This window comes from Nyctereutes procyonoides, unplaced genomic scaffold, assembly GCF_905146905.1.
Source record: "Nyctereutes procyonoides isolate TBG_1078 unplaced genomic scaffold, NYPRO_anot_genome, whole genome shotgun sequence".
In the NCBI taxonomy this organism is placed as follows: Eukaryota; Metazoa; Chordata; class Mammalia; order Carnivora; family Canidae; genus Nyctereutes; species Nyctereutes procyonoides.
Genome location: NW_026575120.1, coordinates 15322251 through 15347036, shown reverse-complemented (window position 1 = coordinate 15347036; position 24786 = coordinate 15322251). Strand labels below are relative to the sequence as shown.

The 24786-nt window shown below is 34.4% G+C and overlaps 1 protein-coding gene across 1 annotated transcript in view; it reads right to left on the bottom strand.

The window, feature by feature from the left end:
• LOC129516126 (disintegrin and metalloproteinase domain-containing protein 5-like) overlaps positions 1-24393 on the bottom strand; it is a 130279-nt gene extending 105886 nt beyond the window's left edge. The window contains exons 1-7 of the mRNA XM_055335463.1: positions 24339-24393; positions 23245-23324; positions 18269-18324; positions 15788-15866; positions 15272-15348; positions 14282-14456; positions 13312-13377 (exon numbers count right to left, since the gene is read on the bottom strand). Of these exons, the coding sequence (XP_055191438.1) occupies positions 13312-13377; positions 14282-14456; positions 15272-15348; positions 15788-15866; positions 18269-18324; positions 23245-23324; positions 24339-24393 (588 nt within the window). The remainder of the gene's footprint in view (positions 1-13311; positions 13378-14281; positions 14457-15271; positions 15349-15787; positions 15867-18268; positions 18325-23244; positions 23325-24338) is intronic.
• Between the last annotated feature and the right edge of the window lie 393 nt (positions 24394-24786).

The window sequence follows — 24786 nt, the reverse complement described above, 5'->3', positions numbered from 1 at the left end:
TTCTAACTGCTAGGGTTAATGAGGTGGAAGAGAGAGTGAGTAGCACAGAAGACAAGTTGGTAAGGAAAGGAAACTGAGGAAAAACGAGAAAAACAAGAGCCCATGAAGAAAGTCTTAGGAAAATAATTGACTTGAAAAGGAAGAATATATGTCTAATTGGGATTCCAGAAGAGGCTGAGAGAGAGAGAGAGAGAGGACCACAAAATTTATTTGAGCATCATAGCTGAGAACTTCCCAAATATGGGGAAAGAAACAGGCATTCAGATCCAACAGATAGAGAGGACCCATAAAAATATCAATAAAAATCGTTTGACACCTTGACACTTAATAGTGAAACTTACAAATTTCAAAGATAAAGAGAAAATTCTTAAAGCAGTGCAAGAAAATACATTCTTAAATTATATGGGGAGAAATATTAGATTAACAGCTCTCCACTGAGACCTGGCAGGCCAGAAAGGGCTAGCAGGATATATTCAGGGTCAGGGTACTAAATGAGAAGAACATGCAGCCAAGAATACTTTATCCAGCAAGGCTCTCAATCAGAATGGAGAGATAAAGAGCTTCAAGATAGGTAGAAACTGAAAGAATATGTGATCACCAAACCAGCTCCGCAAGAAATATTAAGGGGGACTCTGTAAAAGAAAGGGGATGCCCAAAGAAATAATCTACAAAAACAAGAACTATTGAATAGGTATTACGATGACACTAAATTCATATCTTTCAATAATTACTCTGAACGTGAATGGACTAAATGATCCCATCAAAAGATGCAGGGTATTGGACTGGATAAAAAGACAATACCCATCTATATCCTGTCTACAAGAGACTCATTTTAGACCTAAGGACACCTCCGGCCTGAAAATGAAGGGGTGGAGAACCATTTACCATTAAAATGGTCCTCAAAAGAAAGCTGGAGTAACAAACCTCATATCAGAAAAATTAAAGTTTACACCAAAGACTATGGTAAGAGATGAAAAGGGACACTATATCATACTTAAGGGGTCTATCCAACAAGAAGACCTAACAATCATGAATATTTATTCCTCTAATGTGGGAGCCACCAAGTATATCAATCAATTAATAACCAAAGTAAAGAGATACTTATATAACAATACACTAATAGTGGGAGACTTCAACATGGCACTTTCAATAAATGACAGATCTTCTAAGCAGAACATTACCAAAGAAACAAAGCCTTAAATGATACACTGGACCAAATAGATTTCACAGATATACACAGAACCTTCCATGCAAACACAAGTGAATACAAAAATCTTCTTAAGTGCACATAGAACTTTTTCCAGAATAGACCACATACTAGGTCACAAATCAGGTCTCAACCGATAGCAAAAGATTGGGGAAATCCCTTGCATAATTTCAGACAAAAATGCTTTGAAACTAGAATTCAATCACAAGAAGAAATTTGGAAGAAACTCAAACACATGGAAGTTAAAGAGCATCCTACTAAAAGATGAATGGTCAACTAGGAAATTAGAGAAAAATTAAAAGATTCACAGAAACTAATGAAAATTAAGATAGAAGCATTCAAAATCTCTGGGACACAGCAAAACTGGTTCTAAGAGGGAAATACATCACAATACAAGCCTTCCTCAAAAAAATGGAAAAAAATCAAATACACAAGCTAACGTCACACCTAAAGGAACTGGAACAGGAAGTAAAACCTACACCAAACAGAAGAAGAGAGATAACAAAGATTTGAGCAAAACTCAATGAAATAGAGACTAGAAGAACTTTGGAATAGATTAATAAAACCAGGAGCTGGTTCCTTGAAAGAATTAGTAGGATAGATAAGCCCCTAGCCAGTCTTATTAAAAAGAAAAGAAAAAAAAGACTCAAATTAATAAAAGCACGAATGAAAGAGATCACAACCAATACCAAGGAAATACAAACAATTTTAAAGATGTATTATAAACAGCTATATGCCAACAAATTAGGCAATCTAGAAGAAAGGGATGCATTTATGGAAAACCACAAATTACCAAAACTTGAACAAGAAGAAATAGAAAACCTGAACAGGCCAATAACTAGCGAGAAAATTGAGGCAGTCATCAAAACCTCTCAAGACCCAGAAGTCCTAGCCTCAGCAATCAGACAACAAAAAGAAATAAAAGGCATTCAAATTGGCAAAGAAGTCAAACTCTCCCTCTTCACAGATGACATGACACTGCATATAGAAAATCCAAAAGATTCAACCCTAAGATTGCTAGAACTCATACAGCAATTCAGCAATGTGGCAGGTACAAAAACAATGCACAGAAATCAGTGGCACTACTATACACTAACAGTGGACTGAAGAAAGAGAAATTAAGGGATAAATCCCATTTACAATTGCACCCAAAACCATAAGATACCTGGGAAGAAACCTTACCAAAGAGGTAAAGGATCCATACCCTAAAAACTACAGAACACTTCTGAAAGAAATTGAGGAAGACACAAAGAGATGGAATAACATTCCATGCTCACAATTGGAAGAATAAATATCTATGCTACAATAGGGTATGCTTTGAAAATGTCTATGCTACCCAGGGTAATTTACACATTAAATGCAATCCCTATCAAAATACCATGGACTGGGCAGCCTGGGTGGCTCAGCCGTTTAGCGCTGCCTTCATCCCAGGAAGTGAATCTGGAGTGCTGGGATCGACTCCCACATCGGGCTCCCTGAATGGAGACTGCTTCTCCCTCTGCCTGTGTCTCTACCTTTCTCTTTCTCTCTGTGTCTCATGAATAAATAAATAAAATCTTAAAAAAAAATACCATGGACTTTCTTCACAGAGTTGGAACAAATAATCTTAAGACTTGAATGAAATCAGAAAAGACCCTGAATAGCCAGGGAATATTGAAAAAGAAAACCAATGCCAGGGGTATCACAATGCCTGACTTCAAGCTGTATTACAAAACTGTGATTGTCAAGATATATGGCACTGGCACATAAATGGACACTTAGACCAATGGAACAGAACAGAGAACCCAGAAATGGGCACTCAACTCTTTGGTCAACTAATATTTGGCAAAGCAGGAAAGAAAATCCACTGGAAAAAAAGAAAGTCTCTTCAGTAACTGGTGTTGGGAAAATTGGACAGCCACATGTAGAAGAATGAAACTAGACCATTCTCTTACATAATACACAAAGATAAACTCAAAATGGATGAAAGATATAAATTATGTGAGACAAGAATCCATCAAAATCCTAGAGAAGAACACAGGCAACAACCTTTTTGAACTTGGCCACAGTAACTTCTTGCCAAGATACATCTGTGATGGGAAAGGAAACAAGCCAGAAATGAACTACTAGGGCTTAATCAGAATAAGAAGCTTCTGCACAGCAAAAGAAACACTCAACAAAACTAAAAGACAACCTACAGAATGGGAGAAGATATTTGCAAATGACATATCATATAAAGTGCTAGTATTCAAGATCTATAGAGAACTTATTAAACTCAACACCCAAGAAACAAAAAATCCAATCATGAAATGGGCAAAAGACATGAGCAGACATTTCAGCAAAGAAGACATACACTTGGCCAACAAGCACCTGAGAAAATGCTCTGCATCACTTGCCTTCAGGGAAATACAAATCAAAACCACAATGAGATACACTTCACACCAGTGAGAATGGCGAAAATTAACAAGACAGGAAACAACAGAAGTTGGAGAGGATGTGGAGAAGGGGGAACCCTCTTGTACTGCTGGTTGGAATGCAAACTGGTACAGCCACTCTGGAAAGCAGTGTGGTGGTTCCTCAAAAAGTTAAAACAGAGCTACCCTATGACCTATCAATTGTACTAGTTGGTATTTACCCCAAAGATACAGATGTAGTGAAATGACGGGACACCTGCACCCCAATGTTTATAGCAGCAATGTCCAAAAAAGCCAAACTGTGGAAGGAGCCATGGTGTCCTTCAACAGATGAATGGATAAAGATGTGTTCTCTATATACAGTGGAATATCACTCCGCTATCAGAAAGGATGAATACCCACCATTTACTTCGACATGGATGGAACTGGAGGGTATTATGCTAAGTAAAGTAAGACAATAGGAGAACAACCATCATAGTTTCATGATGTCTTATATAAGTGTCTTATATAAGACACTCTAGATTTTAAACCAATGACTATGAAAAGAGATGAAGAAGTGCCCACAACATCATAATAAAGAGTTCTATCCAAAAGAAGATCTAACAATTGTAAATATTTATGCCTCTAACTTAGGAGCACCCATATCTATAAAATAATAACAAACATAAAGGAATTCATTGATAATAACACAATAATAGTAGGGGACTTTGACACCCCACTTACAGCAATGGTCGGATTATCAAAGCTGAAAATCTACAAGGAAACAAAGGTTTTGAATGACACAATGGACCAGATGGACTTAACGCATATATTCAGAACATTTCATCCTAAAACAACAGAATATACATTCTTTACCGTGTACATGGTACATTCTCCAGAGTAGATAGCATACTAGGACATAAATCAGCCCTCAGGAGGTCAAAAAATAGAGATGATCCCATGCATATTTTCAGACCACAATGCTCTGAAATTTGAAGTTAACCATAAGAAAAAGTTCAGAAAGATCACAAATACATTGACATTAAAGGACATCCTACTAAAAAATAAATGAATTAGCCAGGAAATTAAAGAAGAAATTTTAAATATATATGGAAACAAAGGAAAATGAAAGCGCAATGGTCCAAAACCTTTGGAAGGCAGCAAAGGCAGACCAAAGAGGGAAGTATATAGCAATTCAAGCCTACCTAAAAAATCAAGAAAAATCTCAAATACATAATCTATTCTTACACTTAAAGGAGCTAGAAAAAGAACAAAAAAATGAAGACTAAAGCCTGCAGAAGAAAGGAAATATTAAAGCTTAGAGTAAAAAAGAAACAAACAAAAAAAGAGTAGAACACATCAATGAAACCAGAAACTGGTTCTTTGAAAAAAAATTATTAAAATTATTAAAAATTAAAATTGATAAACCCCTAGCTAGACTTATCAAAAGACAGAGAGAGAGAGAGAGAGAGAGAGAGGATGCAAATAAATAAAATCATGAATGAGAGAGGAGAAATCACAACCAATACCACAGAAATACAAACAATTATAAGAGAACATTATGAAAAACTATATGCCAACAAATTAGGCAATTGTAAAGAAATGGATAAATTCCTAGAAACACAGAAACTCCAAAACTGAACCTAAAGAATCAGAAAACTCAAACAGGCTGATAATTTGCAAAGAAATCAAATTAGTAGTGAAAAATCTCCCAATAAACAAAAAGTCCAGGACCAGAAGGCTTGACAGAGGAATTCTAAAAACCGTATAAACATGAGTTAATACCTATTCTTCCCAAACTATTCCAAATAACAGATGTGGAAGGAAAACTTCCAAGTTCATTCTATGAGGTCAGCATTACCCTGATTCTAAACCAGACAAAGACTCCACTGAAGGAGAGAATTGCAGGCCAATGTCCCTAATGAACATGGATGCAAAAATTCTCAGCAAAATACTAGCAAATCAAGTCCAACAGTACATTAAAAAAAATACGTTAACCACAGTCAAGTGCAATTTATTCCTGGACTGCAGGGCTGGTTCAATATTCACAAACTAATGTGATACACCAAATTAGTAAAAGAAAGGATAAGAACCATATGATCCTCTCAATAGATGCAGAAAAACATTTGACAAAGTACAACATCCATTCTTGATGAAAACATCCACAAAGTAGTGGTATAATGAACATACTTCAACATCATAAAGGCCATCTACAAAAACCCCACAGCAAATATCCTCAATGGCAAAAAACTGAGAGTTTTTCCTCTGTGGTCAAGAATAAGACAGTGATGTCCACATTCGCCACTGTTATTTAATACAATACTGGAAGTTCTAGCCTCGGGGATCAGACAATAAAAAGAAATGCATCCAAATTGGCAAGAAAGAAGTCAAACTTTCACTGTTCGCAGACAACATAATACTTTATGTAGAAAACCCAAAAGATTCCACCAAAAAATTATTAGAACTGATATGCAAATTCACTAAAGTCCCAGGACACAAAATCAATGTACAGAAATCTGTTTCATTTCTATACACCAATAATGAAGCAGCAGAAAGAGAAATCAAAGAATTTATCCCATTTACAACTTCACCAAAAAAGCATAAGATACTTAGGAATAAACCTAATCAAAGAGGGAAATGATCTATGCTGAGAAAACTATACAACACTTATGAAAAAAAAATTAAAGAGGACACAAAGAATGGAAAAACATTCCATGTTCATGGATTGGAAGAACAAATATTGTTTAAATGCCTCTACTACCCAAAGCAATCTATACATTTAATGCAATCCCTATCAGAATACCAACAGCATTTTTCACAGAGCTGGAACAAACAATCCCAAAATTTTAGGGAACCACAAAAGACCCTGAATAGCCAAAGCAATCTTGAAAAAGAAAAGGAAAGCTGATGCATTACAATTCCAGACTTCAAGTACTTCAAATACTGCATGATTTCATTCATATGAGGAATCAAAAAAAAAAAAATTAAAAAACCCAAACAAACAAAAAACAGAACCAGACTCACAGATACAGAGAACAAAATTGGTGGTTGCCAGAAAGGAGGAGGGTCAAGTATATGGGCAAAACATGTGAAGGGGATTAAGAGATATAAAATTCTCATTATAAAATAAAAAAGCCATGGGGATGGAAAGCACAGCATAGAGACCTTAGTCAATAATATTATAATAACTTTGTATAGTGGCAGATGGTAACTACACTTACCATGGTGAGCATGCATTATGTATATAATTGTCCAATCTCTATATTATACCCCTAAAACTAATATAGCATTATATATCAACTATACTTCAATTAAAAAAATACAACCCACAAATACTTAATCAGGAAGAAATAAAATATCTGAATAGAGCAATAACTAAAAGGAGATTGAATCAATAATTTTAAAAAATGTCCCAGTGAAGAGCAGCTCAGGACTAGATTACCTCACTGGTGAATTTTACCAAATAGAAGAATTAACACCAATTCTTCTCAAACTCTGCCAAAAACAAAATCAAAGATGTTGGAACAATCTCAAATTCATTTTATGAAGCCTGCATTACCCTGATAGCAAAGCCAAAAAAGGGCCCTATAAGAAAAGTACACATCAACATTCCTGTTGAGTATTGATGGAAAATTGTCACTAAAATACTAGCAAATTCAGCTATTCAGCAGCACATTAAAATTCATTTGCCATGATCAAGTTATAGCTAGAACAACCAGACTTAAATCAATAAGGAAACAGAAGATTTAAATATACTATAAACCAATTGACAGACATATACAGAATGCTCAACAGCAGCATATACATTCTTCTAAAGGACACATGGAACAATCTGCAGTATAAATACATGTTAGGCCATAAAACAGTCTTAACAAATTTAAGAAGACTGGTACGATACCAAGTATCTTCTCTGACCACAATAAAATGAAACTAGAAATAGAAGGAAAACAGGAAAATCCATAAATACGTGGAAGTTAACTCACTCTTAAATAACCAATGGGTTAAAAATAATAATAATAAATAACCAATGGGTTAAAGAAGAAGTCACAAGGGACTGAGAAAATATCTGGAGGTAAATGAAAGCAAAATACAACATTCCAAAATAATGGGATACAGTGAAAACAGTACTAATATGGATGCTTATAGAGAAAGTGCTTACATTAAAAAAATAACAAAGTTCTCCTCCGATTGACTTATTTCACTCAGCATAATACCCTCCAGTTCCATCCACATCGAAGCAAGAGGGTATTATGCTGAGTGAAATAAGTCAATCAGAGAAGGACAAACATTATATGGTCTCATTCATTTGGGGAATATAAAAAGTAGTGAAAGGGAATAAAGGGAAAGGGAGAAAAAATAAGTGGGAAATATCAGAAAGGGAGACAGAACATGAATGACTCCTAACTCTGGAAAATGAACTAGGGGTGGTGGAAGGGGAGGTGGGCAAGGGGTGGAGGTGACTGGGTGACGGGCCCTGAGGTGGGCACTTGACGGGATGAGCACTGGGTGTTATTCTATATGTTGACAAATTGAACACCAATAAAAAATAAATTTATAAAAAAATAACAAAGTTCTCAAATTAACAACCTAACTTTTTACCTCAAGGAACTCCAAAACATAAAAACAAACTACAGAGGATTGCCAACTTGTGACAGATTGATTAACAATTTTTCTACTTTACAACGATACAAGAGTGATGCACATTCAGTAGAAACCATACTTTGAATGTGGATCTTTTCCTGGGAGAAAATTTTACCTATACAATCATTCTGTTTTACACTTTCAGTACAATATTCAATATATTACATAAGATATTAGACACTTTATGATTTTGCTCACTGTAGGCTAATGGAAGTGTTCTGACATGTTTAAGGTAGTCTAGGCTAGGTAATGATGTTTGGTAGATTAGTTGTATTAGGTGCATTTTTTACTTTTATTTCCAACTTATAATAGGTTTATCAGCCCATAACACCATGGTAAGTTGAGGAAGATATGAAACTAAAAGTTAACAGAAGGAAGGAAATAATAAAGAATAAAAGAGAGAAAAATGAAAGAATAGAAAAAACAATTTTTAAAATTAATGAAAACAGGAGTTGGTTTTTTGAAAAGATCAATAACTTGACAAACTCTTAGCTAGATTAATAATTTTAAAAAAGCACAGATAAATAAAACAGAAATGAAGAGCGGACATTACAACTGATGTCATAGAAATAAAAAGGATTATAAGACTACTAAGAATAATTATATGCCAACAAATTGGATAGCCTATAAGAAAAAGATAAATTCCTACCAAGACCAAATTCATATCAAGACTGAATCACAAAGAAATAAAAAAAATATGACCAGACAAATAAAGAGTAGGGATATTGGATCCGTAATCAAAAACCTCTCAATAAAGAAAAGCTCAGTACCAAATGTATTCACTGGAGAGGGGCACCTGGGTGGCTCAGTGATTGAGTGTCTGCCTTTGGCTCAGGTCGTGATCCCAGGGTTCTAGGATTGAGTCTGCAAAGGCCTCCCTGCGAGGAGCCTGCTTCTCCCTCTGCCTATGTCTCTGCCTCTCTCTGTGTGTCTCTCATGAATAAATAAATAAAATCTTTTTTAAAAAAATTCACTAGAGAATTCTACCAAACATTTAAATAAAAACTAACACTAACCGCCCCCCCCCAGCTCTTTCTAAGAATTGTAGAAGAGAAAAACATTTCCAAACTCATTCTATGAGGTCAGCATTATCCTGATACCAGCAAAGCCAGGTAAAGACACTACAAGAAAAATAGAAGTCAATTATCCTTGGTGAATATTAATGCAAAAATCATTAATAAAATGCTAGTAAAATGAATTCGACAATAGTTCATTAAAAGGATCATACATAATGACAAAGTGGGATTTATACCTGAAACATAAGATTGATTTAACATATTAAAAAATCAATGTAATACCACATATTAATAAAACAAAAGACAAAAAAACCACTTGATCATTTGATGTCAAAAAAGTGACAAAATTCAGCACTATTTCATCACAAAAACATCTAACACACTAGTAATAGAAGTACCTCAACATAATAAAAGCCATATATCATTACAGCTATTATCACACTTAATAGTAAAGACTGACAAATTTTTTTCTAAGAACAGGAAAAAGGCGACCATGCCTACCCTCCCACTCTATTCAACATAGTATCAGATGTCCTAACTATAGGATTTAGAAAAGAAAAAGAAAAAAAAAGACATTCAAAAGAGAAATAAAGAAGTCTGTTCATTAATATGATTTTATATGTAGAAAATCCTACAGATTCCACCAAAAAAAAATGTTGGAGTTAGGAAACAATTTCAGCAGTTACAGGATATAAAATCAACATTAAAAATCAGTTGTCTCTATACACTAACATGACCAATCACAAAAAGGAATTAAGAAAATGCTCCCTTTTTCTGTAGCATCAAAATGGATAAAATTCTTAAGAATATACTTAACTTATGAGGTGAAAGACTTTCACAATGAAAACTAAAGGCATTGGTTAAAGGAAATCAAAGAACATGCAGACAAAAGGAAAGACGTCTCATGCTCGTGAACTGGAAGACTTCATTGTGTTAAAATGCCCAAACTACCCAAAGAAGCTATCTACAGATGCACTGCAATCCTTATCAAAATCCCAATGGCATATTTTGCAAAAATAGAAAAAATAGCCTAAAAGAAGAATCTTACTTCCTGATTTTAAAAATAGCCTAAAAGAAAAATCTCACTTCCTGATTTCAAGACATACTACAAAGCAGCAGTAATCAAAACTATGAGGTACTGGCATAAAGACAGATATATGGATGAATGAAATCGAAAAGAGTATCCAGAAATAAAGCCCTGGGTATATATGGCCAAATGATTTTCAACACAGGTGCCAATATACACAGTGGAAAATGGAAAGTGTCTTCAACAAATAGCATTAGAAAAACTATCTCTACATCCAAAAGAGTGAATTTGGTCCTTTAAATCATATACAAAACTAAACTCAAAATTGATTAAAGGCATAAATAAAATGTAAGACCTAAAGTGATAAAACTCCTAGAAAAAAGCATAGAAGAAAACCTTCAGGACATTGGATTTGGCAATCATTTTTTGGATATGACACCAAAAACACAGACAACAAAAGTAAAAATAAACAAATGGGATTACATTAAATTTAACTTTTATGCATCAAAGGAAACAATCAACAGAAGGAAAAGTTAACCTACAGAATAGAAGAAAACATTTGCAAACCACATATCTGATAAGTTAGTATCTAGAATATAAAAAAATCCTATAACTCAACAACAAAAAACAATTTTAGAATTATTTAATAATAGAAATATTAATAATGGAAAAAGTATGGCAGTTACTCAAAAAAATTAAACATAGAATTAACATATCTTCTAACAATCTAGCTTCTGGGTATACACCCAAAAAATTCAGAGCAAGATCTCAAAGAGGTATTTAGATATTTATGTTCCTTGCAGCATTTTTCACACTAGTCTGAAGGTAAAAGAAACCCAAACGTACATTACAGAAGACTGGGTAAAGAAAATGTGGTATATAACATGCAATGAGATATTCACAGCCTTAAAAAGGAAGATAATTCTGTCACATGCTACGACATGAATTAAACCTGAGGACATTATGCAAAGCAAAATAAGCCAGTCACAAAACTTCAAATACTCTATGATTCCACTCATATAAATCATGGAGTGTTTGAAGTCAAAATCATAGAAATAGAAAATAGAAAGGTGTTTGCTCAGGATGGAAGAGGGAGAGCAGGGTAGGGGCTGGGGATAGTGTTTCAGGATGAAAAGGTTCAGAGATTTGTTAAACAATGTGAGTATACTTAACACTACTGAACTATACGTTTAAAAATGGTTAGTATGGTAAATTTAATGTTACATGCTTTTTATTACAATAAAAGAATAAAGAAAACTAGGATTCAATGCTAGATCTGACTCCAAACTATGTACTTACAACTGCTAAATCTAGTTTACTATGAAACATAATAAACTCTGTACTTATTCATTAGAAAACAATTAGAGAAATGGGTAATTCCACACTGGTGGACTGTTTCAAGAAAGAGCACCAGGGAAGCTTCCTTAGCAAGCTCCTCACTGATCTGCGCCAAGGCCATAAACAGTCCTCATACCTGACACTGGCAACCACACAGCAATATAAATTGTGTTTAAATGAAGTAGTTGATATTTCTTAAGTGTATCCCTATCTGCCTTTAAATCTTAATGAATTATTTTCTCTGTGAGGAAAAAAAATGGCTAAAAAAATAATCCTATTAAAAGAAAAGAAAGACCACAGGTTATAAGATAACTGTATCAATAAAAGGTACCAGATTAGTTAAAAGGATTTGAGATTGATAGATCCAAAAGGTCTCTGGGTTCCCAACCAAATAAATAAATGGTTATTGGTTTAAGCATCTAAATTTTGAAGTGATTTTCTATGTAGTAATAGATAACTTATGCTGATTTTGAAGTCTACTTTGTCAGATATTAATCTAGTTAAACAAGTTTTTTAGAATTTTTGTTTTTATGATATATCTTTACAATCTTTTACTTTCATTATGTACCATATTTTAGATATGTCAGTTTTAGGCAGAATGTGTGCATACATGTGTCTTGTATGATAATCTTTGTCTTTGCTTCCAATTAATCTTTATCGTTGGTTTTTAACTACAATACTTAGTTTCTCTACACTTAATATAATTACTTACATGTTTGCGTTGAAATTTATCTTAACCTTAGCTTTTAAATGTGTCCCACATTTATGAAACAAATGTTTATAATGGTTTTCTTTCCCTTTATTGACTTCTTTTTGTGGATTATTCTTAATTCTGCTTTTCTACTTCTACTTCAATTTCTGTAAACTCTGCCAATATTTAGCTCAGCTTTCCAGCTTCATATCCACCTATTCTAGAATCAACAGACTCCCTCATGGAATGAAATGTTTTTGTAACTTCTGTCTTTAAAATTTTAATATCTGAAGGTTTTCTGTATCTAAATCTATTATTTCTTGTTTTGCTAACCCTTGTTTATGGTACCTAATTTTCTTATAAATTTTGAGCTCACATATGGCTGATAATAACCTGCGGGAATCCTGCTTGAAGTTGCATTTCTACAGAGAGAAATATTCTTTGTCTCCAACAGGTGTCCTTGGACCTTACCAACCTGGAATAAATGTAGCCTCATAACTTAGAACCTCCTAACTACCTATGTTATACAAACTAAATACCTTAACCTATACAAGGTCAAAAGTATAATCATGAATCCTCAATATGAAATTTTTTTTTCATTTTTTTTCTGTTATTTCATTTACCTAGAACTGAGAACAAAAGAGATAACTTGTTTTCTCCCCTCTCTTAGAAGTAGCATATTTGTTTTGTAGACTATTCTTTCAATTAAACCAAAGCAGTTAAATATTATTGTATGTGAGGGTTGAGAGTTTCACTGAGGATGTAGTTCTTTTGAAAAAAAAAATGACTGACAAGCTTTAAAAAATGAAAAATGCTTTACTTAACAAAAGCAATTAGAGATTCTGTACATAAAATAAATGAATTAACAAACTTGGCTTATGCACAATTTTTAAAAAGTTATTAGTTGCAAAAGCAAAATAAACATTTATCAAAAAATAGTTTTAAAAATTTTATTACATTATTGAAATCAAGCTAAAGACAAAGCTTAAAATCATTTTAAAATAATAAAAAGGACCTACCAGATTTTTATCCACAATAATATACATTTCAAGATTTTGAGGGTATAACTTGAAAAATTCAGTTCTCTGAAAAACACACAACATGAGTCCTGAGGAATTTCCAAAAATTTACCTTCTATTTGAAATTATATTCAGAGGGAAACTGAAAGACATGGTGCTACTAATTACATAACAAAGCTGCTTCAATCTACAAAATTCCAAGTACTATTCAGAAAATTCTATTCCAAAAAGTGTCTGTGGTTAATAGAATGTTCAATAAGATCTCAAGCTATACAAGAATCCAGATATTTGTTGATTTTAGCAATAGCTGCAATTGGAAATACTAACTTTACAACATAAATCTTTTCTTTCTTGCCTTGTGATAATTTTCACAGTAGTCTTCCATATAGGCAGATTTTCTGCTACCAATTATTAGGAAACTACTTCTGGCAAACAATAAATTTTAGAAAAATATTACTGAAGTTTACAATCAATGGCAGTTCACTAGAGTCTGGAATGTTATTTATGACGTTATAGCAGTTTACAGGCCTTTATGGAAGAAGAATTTGTCACTTTGTTTTACAGGTACCTCATGTAGGCCACACTAATAGTATTCATTTCTGAACTCTCCTGAAACAAAACTTAACTTAGAAATCTAGATCACGTGATATTTTCAACTAATTTATCAGCCTAATTGAGGAAAAGGGGTAATTTACATTACCTATCCAAAGGTCCACATGTGAACATTAATTTTTTTAGTTTCTTGAATCCTATATTCACATTTCCAAGATTAATTACCTAAGTCTTACTAAACTTTAATAACAAACTTAATGAAGAATTTCATTTTTTATCCATTTTAAAAGTCATGGAAGGCCTTCATGAAAAAGTAAAATAATCTTAAGATCTGCAAGTCATCGAATTTTGCTCTGAAAGTATTTTTCATTTCACAAAATTATAGGGAATAAGTTAAAATTAAAAAGTCAACACTTACTTGTGACCTTTCTTTGTTATAATAATATACACTGTCATAGCTGTAACTCCTGTTTTCTCCTAAGAGAGGTATATTAGTGTTACCAAGTTTTTCTTCATAAATCATGTGCACAAATCCTGATATGGCCTCCATTGGTTCAATTCCATATGAGATGTTTTTAAGCTGCAATGTTCCCCTGAGTATTAAAATAATCAAAACAAGTCTGAAATTATTCTACTAAAACTATGATATTCTAATGAGAAATTTTGGTCAAAAAGAATATTTTTACATTTAAAGTCACCTTGGTTTCTCTACTTTATTCATTGAGGTGTTAAACTCAGAACTGGACCAGTAATACCAAAGGATACATATTGTTTTATATTACAAATATTCTAAGAGAAATATTTTTATTATCTTAAAGAAAGCATGTTAGTGCCATGGATCTGTGTGATTAAACAGGAAGGACCCCATCCTAAGGCATAGGTTTTCTCAACAAGCTTGTCACATCTATAAGCACTCTCTTCCTTAGTCTTAGGTTTTTTTCTTCTTTTTGAGCTCCCAGTCTTCCAACACTTAATACCAGAAGTCATTTTTTTGTGTGGACTTAGCTGATGGTTTTACCTGCCTAAAAATGACCAAAAGCAGAGACAAAATATCTGTCAGATCTAGGCATTCTGCAATTGTCAACCATTCTAGAAAATTAAGAAATCAATAAAAACATTAAAAAACCTAGAAAACTTAAAGAAATACAGAGAGACCAACCAACACCCCCTTACACTCAAGACTGCTCAAAGCCTCAAGAAGCAGATCCTGTTAGAATCAACAAGTAACCTTTCATCAAGGACAAATGCTCCTGAGGTAACCAATTCTATTTTACCAGCACTTCTGTTTCATTCCTTAGTTAACTGAGATAACAAAGGTGGATATAGAACTAGAAAAGATAAGTGAAGGATCAACAGGACTAGCAGGATCTAATGCCAGCTAATGGGATATCTTTAAATAGGCTACAACCTGAGTCCTGAACAAGTGTTGAGTGACACAAGAGAATTTGGAAAACCTGCAACATATCCATGATAACTGCAATCCATCTGAAAAAAATACACAAGAAAAGATAACTTATTTTTAAAATGGATATGCCTGTTGTGTTGTTTGTATTTATTACTTTATCTATCTTGTACTTTAACATGTATGGGCAATTACCCAATGAATTTTTGTCAGGTAGAAATAAAAACTAGTCCAGGTCATTCAATTTCAGTGAATGTGTAAAATAATATTCTAGAAAATTTCAGAATATTTACATTTTTTAAAGATTTTATTTATTTGTTTATTCATGAGAGACACAGAAAGAGAGGCAGAGACACAGGCAGAGGGAGAAGGGAGCCTGACATGGGACACGATCCTGGGTCTGCAGGATCACGCCCTGGGCTGAAGGCAGCACTAAACTGCTGAGCCACCTGGGCTGCCCCAGAATATTTACATTTTTAAAGATAATCCAAAGTAATAAATCTGTAAAAAGTTACCTCTTACCTGAGCTAACAAAGACTTAGAATGTTTGATGTCATCTTTGTCATAAAAGTAAACAACAGAAATTGAAGATAAAAATGATCTAGACAAAAATCAAAAAGATACTATGTTTGTGACACAAAACATAGATAAAATTTTTCTTTATAATACAAATTATCCTTTTACTGAGGAGTGGTGGTGCCAATTACCTTTGCGTAGTCTATTGTCCAAATACTTCTCTGTCATTTACAGTAAATCAGGTGCTGAGGGAAGCATTTGAACTATAATAACATAAAACTAACCTGCATGCTAATGAACAATCCAAATAGTTAGAAATGGTAAATAGTAAAATAACATAGATTTCAATTTCCAGCATAGAACTTTAAAATCTTTGTCTTTATTTCTCACTGATTCTAGATTTTAAACCTATCTTAAATTTAAAAAATAGGGTTAGAACAGAATTTAAAAAGATTTTCTTGACATTACTACAAATTCATATTCTTTAATTTGAGCCAAGTACCAAGTTCTCAACAACTGTGATAATAATTTTCCTTTATTCTCCTCAGTAACAATTCAGAAACTTGACACCTCTCTTGCCAATCATTCCATATAACCTCCACATCACTTCAGTTTCAGATCACCTGTACCCATCCTCATTATTTCCAGAGGATGACTACTTCTATTGTTCAAAGCATATCCTTATACACACTTGTGCTACAAATCCTATCTATGCTGTATATTGAAGATATATACTTTTTCAATCCTATAATTTTAAACTATTCCTCTCTACTCTTTTTACGTTAATGCTATTTGAAAGTTTATTATGAAATCATTATCTTCACAAATAATTCTCCCTTGACCTTGTGTCCTACTCTAGCTATTCTTTATATATTTTCATTTCTCAATGGTGTCTCTCAAAAGAGCAGCTTACACATAGATTCTCCACTTTGTCAATTCTTATTCACCCCGAAACCACTCTGGAAAAGATTCATAACCACCAGAATGTCAGATCCAAATGGGAATTTAAAATCATTGCCTTGAATTTCTAACATAATTTTGAAAATGCTGACCCTCAGTCTAGTCACTTCACTCACATCACACATCATTGTTCTGCTTCTCTTCCTACCTTCCTGACCTTTCCAGCGTGGTCTTCCATGTTGGCTGCTCTTTTTTTACATTTATCTCAGAAATATTGATCTTTCCCAGGATTCATTCTTTAGTCACTAGTCTATTTATAAGCACTTTATAAGCTCACTTTTTTATATTACAGCCAAATGATTGATTACTCCTAAATCTATATCCTTAATGACAATCTCTCCCCAGAAATTCAAATTCCTATATTCATATACTTAATGGGGAAAACCCATCTGGATATCTTATAGGCACTGCAGACCAAATTCATCCCTTCCTCACACATAAATCTCACTTGTTGATCATTTAAATAACTATAACCTACCCATTTTCTTAAGCAATAACTAAATTATCCAAGATGCCTCACCATTTCTCAATCACTCTAACAAATCCACCTTTGAGGTCTATTGAATTTTTCTTTCCAGTACTATGACCAATGCCATAGCTCAAGCCACAATCATCACTCTCCTAAGCTACTATATAACCACATAATTAGACACCTTATCTCAACTTTTGCTTCCTTAAAAAAACAACTACCTTATCTCAACTTTTGCTTCCTTAAAAAAACAACTTCCTTAAAAAAAAACTTCCTTAAAAAAAAAACAATCTCAATGGGATTATAAAGTACATAGTTAAAAACATTTTTGGCTTCCAATATCCTTATCATGGCATTACAGATCTATATACAACCTGGCTCCTGCGTACCTTCCAAAATCTTTTACTTCTATCCTCCAGGAATGTGTCCTTTAGTAAATCACATGGACTTTTGCACACCACAGAATCCACTCTGTCTCATGCCTCCATGTTTTGCACACAATTTCCTCTAAACAGAATGTCCCCCTATATTATTTCATTTCTTTTTTTCTTTTTTTTTAATACTTTATTTATTTATGAGAGCCACAGAGAGAGAGAGGCAGAAGCAGGCTTCCTGCAAGGAGCCCAATGCAGAACTGGATCCCAGACCCCGGGATCATGCTCTGAGCCGAAGGTAAATGCTCAACTGCTGAGCACCCAGGCATCCCACTACTTCATTTCTTTACAGAGTTCACAAGGTATCTTCTCTCAAGATACAAGTTATCTTTTACCTCTTTCCAAAAAATCTTCCATGATTTCCAAAGAATGCAATCTACATATTTATTATATTACCATATTATAATAAAATTCTCCCTTTCTCTGTTAATTTGTCTGAATATATAAATTCTTTCACTGTGGACCATGTTTTACCTTTATATGCCTATGATTTTACCCAGAAATCAACATACAATAAGTATCACATGTATATAGATATTAAATAAATACACATTTGAATTGAAATGATTCTATTCATACCTATTTTTAAAAATCAAGAAACCAAAGAATAAAATAGTTACTTACTGCTTTTTGAGATGGACAAAATATGGTTTTCCTTTTATTGTAATGACATAAGCAATCTGTAACATGAGTATCCAAGAAAAATTAGTAATAATACTTGAAAATAATATATGCTAAATAGTATCATTTCTGAGTTTTGCTTTAAGAATATTGACAATATTAATAATTATATAAAACCATTATATATGCTTCCCTTCCTTTGTGATATTCAAAGCCTCAGAATTCTAAATTGAAAACTAGGTAGTAGTCCCCACAGGCCTATTACTCACCCTAACTAACATTTCTGAGGAAGAAGTTTGCCTGATGATTTAACAACCTTTTGGCTTAGACACATACCACCCTTCACCATGCCTAAGGCAAACTATCAAAGAAACCCACCTTACTCTAAATAACTTGTCACTTGTTTACTTCCAGACCTTCCAAAAAGTAAATTACCCTGCTCCATGAAAGAGATACTCCTAAAATATAGCACTACAAGAAATGCACTACACTTTTCTAGCAATATAAAATAATAAGTACCATTGTATTTTGCTTATCCACATAAGCAATGAAACTCCTCTTGGACAGAATGTAGGAGAGGATAGAACAGGAGCAGACATGACTAGAGAACAGAAGATAACAGAAAATATAAAAGTCACTAAATTATTTATTTGGCTTATTTTAAAAAATTATTTTAACAATAGAAATAGCCACTTAAAAGTTTTCAGTTCCTTAACTTTGTATTATAGTAGAACATGATTCTTTGCAACAGGTAAATGTTCTGAAAAGAGTCATTTGAATGGCACTCTAGAAGTAAGTACGTAAGTGGGATCTGGTGAGGATCCTGAGAATTGTGCTCTCTAGAAATACCTTATTGTTAAACACATATGATGAAAAATATGAGAAAAATAGGAGAGAATTTCAGATCAGAAGAGTAGAATATTTAATAAATAAATTTAAATTTTAGAGCAGAAAAATTGCAATACTTGCTATTAAAAATTCAATAGCTAGGGTTTGAGAGATCAGATGGTGAAGAAGATGGAATTGGTGAATAGGAAGACAGATCAGTAGAAAATATTCAGATTGAAGCACAGAGAAAAAAATACCAAGAAGAAAATAAAAGAAGTGTGACTCATTAAAAATGTCTAACACTGGGGATGCCTGGGTGGCTCAGCGGTTGGGCAGCTGCCTTCGGCTCAGGTCATGATCCCGGGATTCGGGATCAAGTCCCACATCAGGCTCCTGCAAGGAGTCTGCTTCTCCCTCTGCCTATGTCTCTGCCTCTCTGTCTCTCTCTGTGTCTCTCATGAATAAATAAATAAATCTTTTTTTAAATGTCTAACATTAATGTAATTATAGTCCAAGAAAAACAGAAGAAAGATAAAGATAAGAGACTAGGAAAGATATAGATTTGAGGAATTAATTCCTGAGATTTTCCAAAACTTATGAAAGATGTTAACCTATACTCTCAAATACTCTATTAATCTAAAACAGATAAAATACAAAGAAAACAAACCTAGGCATATCATACTCAAGCAACTAAAACAAAAAGAAAAAGCACATATTTAAACAGCCACAAGAGAGAAACGCACATTACTTTCAAAAGATTTTTAAATAAAGCATGCCTAAATCTCCCACAGAAAGAACAAACACCAGCAGGCAATGGAATAACATCTTCAAAGTGCTGAAAAAATGATATTTAACCATGAGTTTATATCCAGCAAAAAATATACTGAGATTAATCTATGCTTTTGTACATGTAAGTTTATTTCTTTTTGTTCATAAGTGGTATTCTCTTTTGTGGATATGCCATAATTTGTTTATCTATTCAATAAGGATGGACATTTGGGTTGTTTCCAGTTTTGAGCTGTTAAAAATAAAGCTGCTGTAAACATCAAAAAAAGAAAAGAAACTGAAGCAAAGCATGAATGATTCCAAGAAGGTGTTGGCTATCCTTGCCATATGTTGCCTAATGTTGTTCAAAGAGCACCTGTTATCCTTTGCCTGGACGGTGAGGTTATGGTCAAAATATTATTCCTCTTGCTTTATCATCTATGCTGTTTGAAGTAAGTGATTAAAAGATTTTTATGATTTGGCTGATGTTCAGTATTCTTCAATTCTCTTGCATTCACCAAATCTGTTGACTCTCTTGAACAAATGCAATTGAAAGAATCCTCTGTTTATTTGAAGCACTGAAATAATGCTTTAATTCTAAAACAAGGCCCAAAGTATTCTTGCTGACTTTTTCAATAATCTCTCATTTGAGTGAGGCCTACTTATTTATTTTTCAAAGTTACCTCTTTTTTTTAAGATTTTTATATATTTATTCGTGAGAGACACACAGAGAGAGAGACAAGAGACATAGGCAGAGGGAGAAGCAGGCTCCATTTGATCCCAGGACTCTAGGATCACGCCCTCAGCGGTTTAGCGTGTCCACACCCAGGGATCCATCAAAGTTACCTCTTTAGCAATAGGATTTCGCAAACTGGAAGAAGAGCAAAGAATGTTACTGAAGTAGTCAATTGCATTAAAATGGAATGTGTGGAAGGAAGAAGTAAGCCCTGTCCTCAAAATGTATCTGTCTTACGTCAAGCCTGTTCTTAAAGGGGAAAACATTTCTTATGAAAAGGAAGAGAAATTCCAACTTGAAGTGGATACTTGCTCTATCTTTTGAAATAGTTTTAATACCTTGAAGAATTCAGTTCTTTTATCTGGATGTTACTAAACAGTTTTCCAGCATGGGAAGAAGTAGGGCTGAAGAGCAAGAGAATAAAATTTGGTGATAATATTCTGGTTTTGTCAATGAACAACATTTTAAAAGGTTGTCAAGAGATACAACATGATAGTGAAAAATGCAAAAGCAAGCTAAGAAGAATAATGATGAGAGTTGTTAACTTCACAATGTTAATGTCTTGTGTTTTTTTTTTTACCACCAAATGTTCATTGGGAAATATAATGAAATAAATTATATGTGACCACTGTATAAATTATATTACAATATAAATGGAATAATTGCAAGTAGTTTTATAAGCAAATTCTGTAAAACAAGGAACTATTAAGGCAAGTCAAATCATCATGGAAATATAATTCAAGAAAGAGGTACATAATTTAGTTCCTGTGAAAGGTGAAATGAAATGGAGTCACATGTCAAGGAGTCTTAAAATGGATCCAGAAAGCCATTAAGGAAATGGGATTTATGTATATCTTCACAGGGTGGAACCACGAACTTTTGAATTAGGCCAAACCTGTGAACTGGACCAAACTGCACTTCCTTGGTGATGGTCTTAGCAACCAATTATATCCAGCCAAGATTAGTTTTCTGCCACTAACACTAATCAAAATTCTTTGTCAAAAATATATACAGTCACTCCTTTTTGTCTTAAAAACCCTTTGTTTTTGTTCCCTAGGGGGATATAATTTGGGTTGCTACTGAATCTGTGATTCCTAAATTGCAATTTTGAGATTCTAAATAAATGCTTTCCTTTTTTTCAATTCCACCTGTTATCTTTTTTTAAATTTTATTTTATTTATTTATTCACAGAGATACAGAGAGAGAGAGAGAGGCAGAGACACAGACAGAGAGAGAAGCAGGCTCCAAGCAGGGGGCCTGATGTGGGACCTCATCCCAGGTCTCCAGGATCATAGGCCGGGCTGCAGGCAGCGCTAAACCACTGTGCCACTAGGGCTGCCCTCCACCTGTTTTCTTAGTCAACAATACATTTTGTTTCAGATGAACAACAAATAATTTTTAGTATTTAAAATTATTTATTATGCACCATGCAATACTTCTTTTTTTAACTTTATGTATCTATGCATAGGCAATTAGAAAAAATTCAAAATTAATTGGGTACCCATGTTCTTATTTCTTAAATCTGGGAGGTTTCCATGTTGCCTCCTAGGCCTTCTTACTTTTGCAGGTCTTATACTATACTGAATACATTAAATACATCACACCCCACATTAAGAATAATTTTCTGTTGCAAAAATATTAAAAGGCAGCTTTGAAAATTTTTATTGTTAAAAGAAATTGAACTTTCATATTATTAAATGACTTAAAAAATGCTAGAGATTGGACAAGTGGTAAACTCAAAGATCATCTGTTCCGTGATAAAGAATAAAGAGAGAGGGTTGGTATTATTCATTTCAGGAAAAAGAAAGTAAACAAGAAGTCCAACGGAGCCCTTCTTTCTGATCAGAAAAAAAAGCTGGAGTAGCACTCATCTACTTTGCATGACTAAGAATTCACTTGATGGGTGGTGGGCTAGGCCTGGGGAGTGGATAGTGAATAAAATCCAGCTACTACAGGAAGAAAATGTAAAGAAATAGTACATGGGAGGGCTAGGGGTAAAAGGAGAAGGAAATCCTTATGTAAAACAGTGCATCCTTATGTAAAACACAGAAGGATGGTTTTTAAAAACCATGACAAATATAAAAGTTAATTAGGAGACCACCCACAATTATGACTAGCATTAGATTATCCTATAGTAGAAGGAACCACGTGAGAAGTAGATTTTCCTGGGAAATTAGTGAAGGAATATGTACTAATACCCAGGCTCCTCTGTAAGCTAATTACCGAATCACCTTTCAGCTCCTCACTGATTCTGAAAGCTGAGGCAAGTAGCTGAAGGAAATCACCAGGGCTAGGACAAGAGGACCAGAAAACTCAATGATCAAAAAAGAAATACTATTTGAATGCAATATTTCAGACAATCAAAATTAGTGCCCCCCAAAAATCTATGATGAACAAGTTATCAAAGTTTTAAAGAAAGATAGTATCTGACCCTGACTCACCTTACCCACCTTACCTTTATCCTCCAAGAAACACATACATACAGAGTCACACACATTCATACACTTCAAAATTCTCATTGTTGTAAATCCAGTTCCAGCTGTCAGCTCTGCCTCCCAAGTATTCTGTTCCTGCCTCTATTCAGCAACTTTGGTCTTGATATTAAAGGCAACTTAACACAATTTAAGATATAAAAATATTTTCCAATTACATTATTTTCTGGATTTCTTTTTGCATCAGATGATGAAATCTTCTCAGGAACTGTGGTCTGCAGAAATGTTTTATGAGGATCTAAAATAAAAATAAGCAAAGTTATTTTGATACCTACAATCCTATATTATCCATTTCTAACTCCAATCCCGCATTTATTTCTGTACATTACCAAATTTTTTTTGTATTATCTATGTATCTACTCTTCCTTTCCACTGTGCTTCTGGTCTGTTCGTTCCTATCCACATATTTCTTGGCCCTTGTCAATATATTAAGTTTTTATTCTCTCTCTCTCTCTCTCTCTCTCTCTCAATCTCTATACATAGACAAATACACATACAGAGAGAGAGATTCCCAGTTAGGCAGTTTGACAGTTTGGCTAGGTAACACTGAAAAACAAACTGTGGTATTGTAAAAGAGGTGTGGAAAAGAGAAACACAAGTACAGCAAGAAAATGGGATCAGGGACGCCTGGGTGACCCAGTGGTTGAGCATCTGCCTTTGGCTCAGGGCATGATCCTGGGTCAGGGGACTGAGTCTCCCCCTGGTCTTCCTGTGAGGAGCCTGCTTTTCCCTCCTTGTCTCTGCCTCTGTGTCTCTCATGAATAAATAAATAAGTAAATAACTTTTTTAAAAAGAAAATGGGATCATTCGCAGGGGAAAAATACAGGATACTGAATATAAGAGTGATCTGCATTTTCAGTGGAGCAGGTGGAGGACAGCAGTCACCAAATCATGAAATCACTGACAAACAGCTTCTTTACGACGATGCAATTATTTCTAGAATAGCAGAATTTTGTATGTGGAAAAGACCCCATTATTTCATCTTTGTCCATTTTACAGACAAGAATACCAACCTGGAGACGTGAAAAGATTTTCTGCCTGGAGGCTGTCTCTGCTTTCTTGGCCACAGATGCCAAAGCGAGGGCCAAGGAGAAAGTGGGTAGGGAGAGCTCGGGGCTGGTATAAGGTCTGGGCCTGGGGCCTGGACCAAAAAATACGTTCCCCTAAGAGAACACATTCCGCCCCCCCCCCTCCAACACACACACACCGCCAAAAGCCAGGATGGCAAGGAGTAAGAAGTATCTGGACTTACTGGGGCCTGCGTGCAGCTCTCCAAGTCGAGCGAGAAGGACCAGAAGAAGGAACATGGCTCCGCTGTCTTGGAGCCCGGCTGGCCATGTAACAGCAGTTGAAGCGTGAGGAAGGTGGAGGCGCAGCTCGCGCAGGGCGGCTGAGCGCTGCAGGGGGCACGGCGGGGAGGCAGAGGGCTCTCAGCTCGCTCTGCTGCCCCTGGGGGTGGCTTAGCTCGGTACCATGCCGCAGCGGGCAGACCAGGGACAGCTAAAGCAAAGACACCCACACACATTCAGCTTTTTGTTAAGAAAGGAAAGATTGAGAAATTTTCAATTCTGAGATTAGGGTGGTTCCTGGCGAGGCGTTCGTTTATATCTTGTACTTAGACCAACGGTTTTTGAAGTCATTTCTTGTTTCAGTGAGAAAGAACAAAGATAAAAATGCTCAAGTTACTGATGGCAAAAGAA